The following is a 12,218-nucleotide window of genomic DNA, read 5'->3' as shown; positions in this document are numbered from 1 at the left end:
TAAGTCTTCCATTCTGGCATGAACACACTCTGCCCAAAAACACTTTGATTAAGGTATTTAATCTTTAAAACACTGACATCTAACAGCAGGGTGGCGAGAACTCATGTAAGCACTGCATCCTATAGTTAAAGACTATCTCCCTGTTGCTAATATAAGTAGAGAGGAGAAAAAAGGGTTGGTATATAATTTGAAGAAATCATAGATCTGACACAACAGGTCAGCTTCAAATGCATAAATTCTGGTAAATGTTCAGGTTATAAGAATGGTTACTGGTAGGGTTATTGCTAAGGTTAGAGTGAGGGTCCATGTTAAGGTTAAAGGGCAGCAGGTTAAAGCAGTAGCACCTGGGAGGAGGGGGGTTCAATAGGGCAGGTCAATGCTGCTTGCAGTAGAAACTATGCACCAAAAATATACCAGGTTCTGTTACGTGAACCTCCTCTTACTGTTAGATTCAAGGTGCTTACCTGTGGTGAGAAGCCTATAAATGTGCACAGTGTGCTGCTGACCATCTCTCCACACACGAGCCATTGCCTACAAATAGTGTTATAAAAATATATCAAATGTTAACATTAAAGATCATTTCAAACCATAGAAAAAATAAAGAGAATTACTAACTTCTGCTCCCATTATGATGTCGGTAAATATAATGCCATAAAATTTTATATTATTTGTTACTACCTAAAAAGTGAACAGTGGAAGGATTAGGCACTGCATAAGATACACAACAACAGTGCCACCTGGTGGATTGAAGTCAACATACCGGTATATACTTCTTTCTCCTATGAGCAAATAGCAAGTAGGTATAGCAATCCTCAACAATCATTTGGGAATTGACTTCCAAACTATTTAAATAAACCATATCAAGTAAAGCAAATATAATTTTTTTTGCTTTGGGTTACTGGTGTAATTATTTGTACTCTATTATGCCAGACAGGGAACATTAGATGGTAAGCTCTTTAGATTTAAAAACATATATACCGGTAGGTAGCCCAGTGCTGTAAAGAGATGAATGTCACAGACTTTATAAAAAAAAAAAAAAAAACAGAAAGAAAGACAGAAAGAAACAAATATTTGATTAGTATAGTTTTAAATAAATAACAAATATTCCATTATTTTATTACTGACATGACATGAACTGGGTAATGGAATAGAATCTACTGACCTGTATGTCATTAGCAGGATTCCAGTCTATATCATACAGAATTAAATGAGATGCTCCAATCAGGTTTAAGCCCACACCACCAGCTTTGGAACTCAGCAGGAAGATAAAGTCTGAGGAATATTTGCTGTTAAATCCATCCACAATGCGCTGCCTGTCATTGACTGGTGTCTGTCCATCCAGTCTGGTGCAATTGTATCCATGCCGCTGGCACTGTGCTTGCAATAAGTTTAACGTCTGAGTATAATTGGACACAAGGACTACTCTGCAAGGCATAGTAAATGCAGGTTATACAAAATACATAAAATTAAACATAAGGCAAAAATATGAATAAAATTGAAGTTCAATTTAATTTTCTTATCAGTCCCTCCCACTGTACCCATCAAAAAATAACATTTTTAAATATAAAAAAATTTTTTTTTACTACATACCTTATTTTAGGCTCAGAGACATGATCACTGTATTTCTTTGTTTCTCTATGCAATACAGGCTGATAAAGAATAGTAGGAGGGGCCAGTAGAATTTTGTACAATATTACAGCACCCTGCCTAGGCATTCCTCCTAGCTCTGATGCAAGCTGTGGTCTGGCTCTTAGGAAGAGTTATGCAAATGCTTTAACAGTTGGGTGTCAGTGTGAAGGTCTCCTGTTATCATATACCCTATAACCACATAAGCAATGCTCAAAAGATTGGCTCATTGTGATGCTTTTACCTCTATCACAATAGGCTCTGATATATTGGGTTGGGTAGGTTGTACATGTTTCAATAGGTTGATACCAAATCAAATTCAGGTACTCACAATGCCTGCAAGGTAATTTTACTAATATCAATTTTACTAATATCAATTTAATATCAGTTTAATAATCAATTGAGAATATGTGAATAAACCTGGTTGGTCATCAGACTTATTCCTCAATATGAGGTGGCCTAAGTATCCAACAACAGAGCCATGAGAAAGCAGATGGGTAATGCTGGGGCCAGCACCTTGGTAAACACTGGGGTCTCAGAGAAAAGGCAGGGCCACAAACTAGAGGCATAGGGGTCCCACAGCAAAGCATAGTAATTGCTGATACCCTGGAAAGAGGCAAATGTAAAATTTATGATGTACACAGAAACCAGAAAGTCTTTCTAGTGAGGGGGAGTCGAAAACAACCTGTATGCCCAGGTACTGTTCCAATACATAGCAAATGGGGTGGCACAGGTAACTATTAACAGATGTCCTTGCTTATTAACAAAATTCATAATCATCCAGCTCATGAAATAACACAAAAGGTTATGAAATTTATCATGGATATTAAGATGAAATAGGGTGATGTTTTACATCTCATTTTACAGCTAAGTGTGGCTTTTTATAACTGGAAACAAACTTATTTTGTTTTGACTTGCATCCACTATTTGTCCCTGAGCTTCACACAGGTCAGATAGCAGGAATATCACATACATAGTGCTATATATTTAAAGGGACTGGGGTGCATATAATAATGTAAAACAATTTACATTTGTCTGTCATGCTCTAATAAGTAGAACAATGGCTCTCACTAAAATAAATGTGCTGCAGCCCCACCACTACTTGTTGATCCTGCTAGTGATGTCCACCCATTGCAGCTTCCTATATTGTGGCAACAATGCAGCACGAATTGCAATTAGTTGCCACTCTCATGTAGGCTGTACCAGTGGGATAGAAAAAATGTTGCAAGAGTGGGACTATCAGCATTGTCACTGATGATTTCCAAACTTGAAATTTCTTCTGAAAGAAAAGTACCCATAGAAAAAAAAGACAAGGCCCATGTTGTAGTTTTGCAGCTAAAGTACTAATAAACCCTCAATAAACATATCAGATATCTATTTAGGTAGATATAACATTTTCCAGAATGTTTAGATTTTTTTGTTGAAAAATTGCTCCCAGATTCAGCGTTTTTCCTAACTTTCCATCATGAAGCATACACACAACCTCTATCAGTAGATCTGACATTGGGACTATATATCTCATGAACACATGTGCTGCTGATTCTACTGCGCACATGTGCCCAGGTGATTGTGTTCCACATGATGCAGGTGGGTGGGGCTTACACCCCAGCATATCTGTGCATATGCAGGTTGTGATGGCTACAATGGGGCTTCTGAGAGTCCAGCAAGTTAATTAAGCTACCTATGCAAGTTTGCCCCTGAATGAATATGACAAACGATTATTCAGATAACTTGATAGGAATCTGGTTGAAGAGAATAAGTATATGTGATTATTAGTAAGTGTTGCTAAAAGATTTTCGATACATCAAACAGTGGTATGTATAATAATGCATTATAGACTATTACAATGAACCACCATTCTACTGACCTGAAGAGTCTTGTAGAGAAGGCTTGGGTGGTTACAAAGTTTCTTGAGTGCACCAATACAGACCAGGTGGGGACTGTTCTCCCCTAGTCCTTGTAAACAGGATCTTACAAGACCAGAGTTGAGAAGCCTTCTATACAAATCAAGCTGAAACACGGATGGCTTGCAGAAGACTATGGTTTCGATCTTAGGAGGGAGGAATTTATTAATGACCTCCTGTGTTCTTCGCAGGATAAAAAGGCTTGTCAGACGTGCCAGTTCTGAAGCTCTTTCTTCTCCTAAACTTTTTTGTTCCTAAATCATGGTAAAAAGCAGAAGACAGCTTAGTATAAAAGTAAAAAGTAAATGAAATTACATAAACAGTTTAGCTCACAAGTGCAGAATGTAAGATTAGGTCACAAGGAGCTAACTACAGTAAAGTCAGAACACTTAAAAGGGATATTTATGAGTTCCAGCTGTGACGGCAAAGTCCTTTCTACTCTTCGCTGCAAACACAAAACAGACATTAAAAAGTATTTGTAGAACAGTTTTCTGCATTTTAGATTTCTAAACATATTTCTAGAGTGAAAACACTGTAAAAAAATAAAGAGGCTATAAACCGAACAAGCGACAAGTACTCTTCAGTGGCGGCAGACTTCTAGTTACATCTTGCACTTTCAAGCAAAATGAAGCCAACTACAGGCAAACAGCTAAATACCACCAATAAATTTGTTTTCCTGCAAAGAAATTCTCATTTTAAACACTGCTGACACAACAGACAACCAGACAAGTGACTCCACTATTTCTTTGTTCGTTTTTTTTAGCATCCTAAATCATGTGCTAGCTTACTGGACAATAAATCAGAAGTGTGAACGCTAACTCTAGCAAACCACTCATGCCATCTTCATACGATCCAGTCCTGTAAAAAAAATACACAACCAACAAACAGGAACATTAGAAGAGGGGTGTGTGTATGTATGTATGTATATATATATATATATATATATATATATATATATATATATATATATATACACATACACACACACACTCATCTGTATAATACCAAATAATATAAACAATACAAAAATCAACTTGTGATTACGTCATTATCCATGTTTAAATTAAGGGCAAATAAATAGTGTTTATGTTGTTCATTTAGGGTCTTGAAAGGTGGTGGATCACAGTGCAGTCTTCAACCCAGAAATGTTTTTTTTAGCTGGGTGGCAGCCCCTGTATTGTCACCCAACTCATCAGTAACCACCCAAAAACAGCTGGGTGGTTTCTGAAAAGTTCCGGGTGGTGCACCCAGCTAAAAGGGGCTGGGGAGAACACTACAGTGATACATGCAGCAGCCTGGTTGTATATCTAGTCATTACAATTTTGATATCACAAGTATTCAATGTAAAAAAGCATAACAACACAAAACAACAGAACTATTCATATGTGTGACACCCTGCACTGGCTTGTTTTATATATATATATATATATATATATATATATATATATATTGCATTTTACTATACTTACTTTGGATGCTGAAGGTTCACGGGACTGTAAAATAGGCTCTTCATAAATCTTTCTGTACGTGGACAAAGAACCAAGTATTCCTGGATTTACAAAGTTTATTAAAGCAAAAAACTCCTGTAGATCATTTTGTATAGGTGTACCTGGAAAAATAAACACATTTTTTGTTAAGAAAGCTTTGGGTCTCTGAAGGCTTCACAGATCAACAAAACAGAGTTCTGTGTAAAAAAGAAGCACAACACCAGGTCTCCCCCAATCACTAAACTCTTTCTTACTTCTTTCCCAGAGAGATTTCTGTGAAGATTCATTGCATGGACAAAGCTGTACCGATCTTTATAAATGAGGTGGAAGTGGTGTTTGTAGCACAGTACAGTGTAATGGATAGCAGATAGCAGTACCAGCTCTCCATTATCAACAAACCCCTATGTATTTGTTTAGATGAGTGGTCCCCAAACCGCCAGGCATTGGACCAGTGCTGGTCCGTGGCTAGTGAGTTGGAGGTCGCAAATGACAGAAGCGCCGGCGGCCACCTTACACTGCTGTAAACTAGTGACAGTGTGACAGCAAAAGCACAACCAGCGGGGGAGCAGGCAGCTCTCCACACACTGCTTACACAGAAGCTGCTGAGAATGGTGAAAGCAATGCATGTAATGCTTACACTGCTGCCATTCCCAGCAGCTCTGCCACCGGACAGCACACCATCTCTCATACACTACTCTGCTATTCTCAGCTAGTGAGCTGACAGGAGGCCGAGCTGCTGAGAATAGTAGAGTAGTGTAAGCTGTACATAAACCGGGCCTCTGCAAAATTTTATTCCATGTTACTGGGCCGTACTGTCAGAAAAGTTGGTGACCACTGATTTAGATTCTGGACTGAAAGTAAAATAACTACTGGACTAGAAATGTAATCCAGTCTTTTTTTTTTTTTTTTTTTTTTTTTTTTTTTTTTGACCATTTTTCAAATTGACCAAGTTATACTCCTATAAAGCTTGTATTTGAGTCAATGAATAGTTACCCGAGAGAATAATTCTTTTGCTACATGACAAACTGCTAAGTGCTGATGTGGTTTTTATGGAGCTGTTCTTTAAGCGATGCCCCTCGTCACAGATGATAAGATCGAAGCCTAGGCTCTGGATTTGGTCCATACAGCGTAGCAACATCTCATAGCTGATAATTAGCACAGGATACAGAGGAGAGTTGATGAATTCTTCCACTTTATGATCCTGTGCAAAAGGAAATCATGATAACAATAACAGAAATTGATCTGCAACTATTTATACAGAGACAGCACACTATGCTACAATATACAAATCTAGAACATGTAGAAAATTATTTACTAAGAAACGTGAACTAGTTTGTGACCTTAAGAAAAATCAAGTAGAACTAAACCCACAGACTTTGTAGAGCAATAAGTATATTAGGACAACATTATATATATTTATTTTTTCAAAATCATTTTCATTTCAATCATCTTCCCTGCATTCTTTAGACTCTTTGTATGAACTTTCTGTGGACTTTTTTTTCTTTTTACATTACTGGACATGTGCAAAATCACATCTGACTTTAGTGTTTGAACTTAGATACACTTTAAGTGATTGTTATTACCTGGTCGACTGCAAACACTCTCACTCTCTCTGTTCCTAACCACTTCTGAAATTCTTTCCTCCAGTTCTTCACTAAACTCCCTGGAGTGACGATCAAAGCTCTCCTCATAATAGGCTTGCCTCCATAAGGACCTTGGCGCAAAAGGGTCCATATCAAGACGATGCACTGAAGTGTTTTTCCCAAACCCATCTCATCTGCCAGAATAGCTCCATACTGACCAGAGACCCTAAATGAAAGAGAACAGAGATTTTAACCCATGCAGGTCTACAGTCTTAGCACAATAAATAAAGAGCTCTTCCTAGAGCTTCAGGACATAATGGAGCGGTTTTAATAAAGCTCTCAAAGTCTGGAGAGGATACACTTTCCTTTAGTGAAGCTGGGTGATCCAGCAAACCTGGAATAGATTTCTTAAGTTATTTTCTTTTTGCTCGCAAATGTTTTAAATTCTGGACCAGATCCATTCCAGATTTACTGGATCACCCAGCTTCACTGATGAAAGTGTATCCTCTCCAGCCTTGGAGAGCTTTATTAAATCAAGTCCAAAAAATCTCATTATTAACTGTATATAGACAATAAAAAAGGTCTGTTATTGTTTCTGGAAAGATATAGAAAACTGCTGGATTACTTTACATATATAAATGTTATGATTAGGATGTTATATAACAGTCTCTAGATTGTAAAATATGACCGTTTGGTGTCCTAGCACAGCAGTAAGCATAGTAGAAACAAAGTCAGCTGTGTTTGTGATTGTGATCACACTGCTGAAAATACTAATTACACATTTCATAGTTTAGCAAAATTTGTCAAAAATGTATTTACCTCATCCCCATGACACATTCATAAAGAAACTGAATCCCTTCTTTTTGGTGGGGTCTTAGGTGTACAGCCACATAAGGATCAACCACAACGTCCACTATGGGCAAATTGGGTTTGCTGAACATTCTCTGATGATTCTGGGACGGTCTTGGCATCACTATGGAATCTTCCAAAAAACAACACAAAGCAACAGACAGACAATATTACTTGGATTGTCAATATAGAACACATATTTCAGGCACAGGAACAATTTGATGTCTTCTTATTGTTCTTCAAAGCTTTAGCTCTGTACTGGATATATCAGCTATGGCTCTGTTACAGTTTAACACCTCATGCTTTGTTTGCAATGGTGCAAAAGAACTGAAAATTCTAACTGTTAACAACCGATCCACTTATAATGGCTGCACTAAGAAGGCATCAGAAGACAAAGTTATGATGAAGTAAACAGATATTACCTACAACTGTCTTGAAAATATGATGCAGATGGACAGAACAGTACTTTAAAGAGAACCTGTACAGGGTATGTGACTGTCTTTGACGTGGAAGATCTGTACTTTGCCCCTGCCCTCCCCCAAAAAAACTAGCACTGCTTATTTAATAGCAGTAAGCATGGGCATTGGCAGATGGTTCATAGTCCAGATATTTATTTTGACAAGAGACCTACATGCCAGTATTTATAAAATTTACAATATTAGAACTAATGCAAGTATCGGACTGCCCAGGCAGTGTTCCTGTAAGCCTGTTAATGCACATAGCAGGCGGTGGCTGGCCATTGTGTACAAATAAAGATCAAATAACCCAGCTTCAGTTCAGCTTTAGACTACTTAGAAGCCAATCATTTGCACTTCATCTAAATGGCTCGAAGACCAAAAAAAGCTAATTTGAGCAACATCAGTGAACTAATATTTGGAACCAGCATGTTGAAATGAACATCCTGATGCCTTCTGCATCAAAAGGTACAAAACCCATCTAGCATACAAAAAAGTTACCTTACTTGCAAAATATTCTGTGGATAACGATTATGAATGTTCCTCTAATAGAAAAAAATGTACCTGGTGCAGTGGGATCATGGCGAGGTTTGCACGTCTGAACGTCTTTTGATATAGTTTCTTTGCTGACATTTTTCATTGGGTTGGTGAATGGTTTGAGATGGATGGAATCTAGGGGAGCCTGAGTGGGTAACACCACTGCTGAGTGGAAACATCTGCCACTGGTGTAATCCTCTGCTGTAATAGGGCCCATTACCTCAATCTCCTTCCCACCAATCATTAAGGTCTGCCCCTCTTCCAAATTCTCCAGATCCTTCAGCTTGTATCCACTGCCTGAAAAATAATTATACAATCAGTAAAACAGTTTACAACCAATGCTTTAAGAACTTAAAATCAGATTAAAACCACAAGTAAAGAATTTAGAGGACTGCAGAAAACTACCTTGAAGAATGATCGGTCCAGGGACTGCTTCATGGTGAAATGAAACCTTTTATAATGATTGGCTGTAAGGGGAAATATCTACAACTATCATGTAACATTTACTACCATTATAATAATTGGAATAATATTGAAAAGTTGATTTTCACTACAAAAATGTTTAACAAATGCTCTTGGAATTTGGCCAGTCAAAGCTACAAAAGAAAATACAATCTTGATTTCTGTGTATCCATAAATAAATATACAGGTAGTTCCCGTAGTAAGGACATCCAACATACAAACGACTTCTAGACACGAACAGGGCTTTCCTACTGGCTGGTGTGCAGGATTATGGCTTTATGGGGGCGGTATGCATGACTTGCAGAACAAATCTTTTGCTAAACACAGCTAAGGTTGTGGGTGATCTTAAGCAATGAGCTTTTGTGCAACACCTGGTAATATTTAAAGACCAAGACAAACTCTGCAGTTGTTTCTTTTTGCATATTATAGCACAGCTTGTTCTAGAAGTTAATGAATGTCTAGGCTCCATACATTTTTTTTTTTTGCTTTTTTTGTGATTAACTCACAGTGAGGATTTTATACAGTAACCGACACCATGCTGCCTATAATGCCACACTGCCTAACAATAAATATGTTGAAACAAACATCTTTAATAATATAATGTACCTGTTCTGACTTACATACAGTCCCTGTCTTGTATGTAAGTCACCTGTACTTATAAAAGAATTCCTACCCCTTGCCTAAACATAAATGGGCACTAGGTGGCATTGTAACTGTTTGCAAGTGGTGTATCATATGCAATACAATAACCCTCCTACTTGGAAAATGTATGAATGTGAAAATGTCATTTAAATGTTATTAATACCAAGAAACATGAAAAGTAAAAGAAAATAAAAACTACCTTTTCCAATATCTTTGCCTTCCATATCCTTTAAAGTCACCGATCTCCCTGTGGCAATGAGAACAGCATCTCCTTCCCATTTCTTATGCTTCTTCTTTGATGCTTTGCACCACACCACGCTGAAATACTTTACATGTGAACTGGCCTCCCCGTCCTCCTGCACTTCGCTGTGTGTAGCCTGGTCCGCTATCTTTGCTGACACTGCAAAAAAGGGAGAAGAATCCTTTACTGGGATAACTAATAGAATATCCAACACAAAATCTATGTTTTTTAAAACAAAAACAAATTATTTATATATATATATATATATATATCTATATATATATAAAGATAAATACTGTGTAATAATAATAAATGCACTGCAACCTCATGGCCGGTGTAAACATAGCTTTAGTTTGAGATCAGTTTGTGTTTTTTGTGTTTAATACTTTTTATTAGAGGATATGAAAACAAAGACATACATAAGTTCAAACAATACAAAAGAAGAAGAGTTCTTTACATACAGCAATCATGGCATATTTATTCATTACAAGAAAACAGAACCTAAAAAACCCCAACAGTCAAGCTATGCATTCAATTCCTATTCATTAGGTTAAAATAGGCGGGTCATGAGAACGTAATCTAAGAATATACCAGGACATCTGCCTAAAGAATTGTTTTTTAAGCCTGTTTCATCTGCAGGGGCAAGGTGTCAATAAAAGATTTCCATAGTACAAAAATTACATTTATTTTAATGCAGACTCAACCAAGGTCATACGAAAAACATTGATTAGTTTATCTTTAAACATAGTCAATGTGGGTGGACCTGAGTCTATTTTTGCAAAAATGTTTTTTTTAGCCACTTTTGATTTCATTCCTGCAAGTCAAAGTAAACTCATGGCTAAGGTATGATCCTAAAGCCTACCTACATAGGTTTATAGTCACAGTGCTACTTCTGATCACAAGGATGACAAGGCAAGGTTTCAAGGCAAAAAAATTAAATTTGTCTGTAGCTGCCAACTGCCATACTAGGCTGCCCGTCCAACCATTTACAACTTCTCCACGGTTATCAGTTCCTCAAAGAATGTAGTACATTCACAGAATGCCAAAATAACTGTGCTCTTTTTAAAAGTGGAAATGTATTAATCAAATCCTAGGATAATGTTTTCTTCTTTCACAGATATTTATACCTGTTCCGTGTTGCTAAGCAGCGTCTGCTATAAGATTTTAGGGCAAGAAATAAAATCAGTCTTAAGTAAGTTTATTAAATGTTGGCAGATGGCCCAGTACAAAATATTGGACAAAGCAGGCTCCACTGTTATTTTCAGTAAGAGTGGAATAATGTGTTTTTTCTAAATTGTACACCAAAACAGGTAATATATCCATAAAAAATATTTTTTAGGTGTCGCACATACATAAGGATGAAGGTTCGATTCTTGAAATGTTAAAGCAGAACTAAAGTTTCACTTTTAAAAATTCACAATCAGGCAAATCATTATTGCAGAGCTCTGCTATGTTTTCTTCTTCACTTCCTGGATACTTGGCAAACACATCTCGCCCTGAACTTGCTGGGAATAAACTGGCCGAAGATTTCCTTCAGGAAGAGAAGGAAGAAGATGGTGGCGCTACGCAACGTAACAAGGCTAGATTTGTACAAAAGGTTTAGTTCAGCTTTAAAAAGACACGGCAACCATTACTACTTGTACAAGAAGAACCCCTAACCATCCCCTATAATCAGCTGGCCAGCAATCCCACATAGCTACCAGAATTCCCAAAGTCAGACAATAAGGGGATTGGAATGGTGTGTGAGTAGTGAGGGTTTACAGGACAAAAGAGGACAGGTAGGCAAATTTGAAAAGATGGGTTTTAAGGGCTCTTTTAAATGAGTGGAATATAAGAACAAGTTGAATAGGACATGGATTACAGAGAATCGGGGCAGGTCTAGAAAGTCTTGGAACCGTGCGAGTGATTAGGTTATGAGTGAGGAAGTCATTAGTAGGTCATTGGATGAGCGGAGAGAGTGGCTGGGGGAGTATTTTTCTACCAGGTCAGAAAGGTAATTAGGGCAAGAACTGTGTAGGGATTGAAGGCAAAGCACAGGAGTTTGAATTTGATTCTCAGGTGAAATGGAAGCCAATGAAGAGAACTACAAAGACATGCAGTGAAAGAGGAGCGGTGGGAAGGATGGCTGAGTCTGGCTGCAGCGTTCATAATAGTTTGTAGAGGAGAGAGTCGGGTTAGTGGAATACCAGAAAGGATGATGTTACAGTAGTCCAGACAAGAGATAAGAGCATGTACAAGGAGTTTGGTGGTCTCTGGGGATAGATGAGGCGGATTTTGGAGATGTTGCGCAGGTGAAAGTGACAGGACCTAGACAACATGCCTGAGGGGAGGGTTGAAAAACAGTGTTGTTAGAAATATGTCAGGGGTAGATTTTGAATGTGGGGTGAGGATGATGAGTTCCGTTTTACCCAAGTTGGGTTTCAGAAACCATC

At 37.7% G+C, this 12,218-nt stretch overlaps 1 protein-coding gene across 1 annotated transcript in view; it reads right to left on the bottom strand.

Annotated features, from left to right (window-relative positions):
* The window catches only part of RAD54B (RAD54 homolog B), a gene marked incomplete at its 3' end in the record, with an annotated part of 33,048 nt that overhangs the window by 1,928 nt on the left and 18,902 nt on the right, over positions 1–12,218 (bottom strand). Inside the window, 10 exon segments of the mRNA XM_072413242.1 lie at positions 465–531; positions 1,163–1,424; positions 2,099–2,232; positions 3,494–3,784; positions 5,000–5,139; positions 6,011–6,218; positions 6,601–6,826; positions 7,420–7,582; positions 8,469–8,738; positions 9,745–9,945. Of these exon segments, the coding sequence (XP_072269343.1) occupies positions 465–531; positions 1,163–1,424; positions 2,099–2,232; positions 3,494–3,784; positions 5,000–5,139; positions 6,011–6,218; positions 6,601–6,826; positions 7,420–7,582; positions 8,469–8,738; positions 9,745–9,945 (1,962 nt within the window).

Source organism: Pyxicephalus adspersus, chromosome 5 (genome assembly GCF_032062135.1).
Source record: "Pyxicephalus adspersus chromosome 5, UCB_Pads_2.0, whole genome shotgun sequence".
In the NCBI taxonomy this organism is placed as follows: domain Eukaryota; kingdom Metazoa; phylum Chordata; class Amphibia; order Anura; family Pyxicephalidae; genus Pyxicephalus; species Pyxicephalus adspersus.
This window is presented reverse-complemented; position numbering and strand designations above follow the sequence as displayed.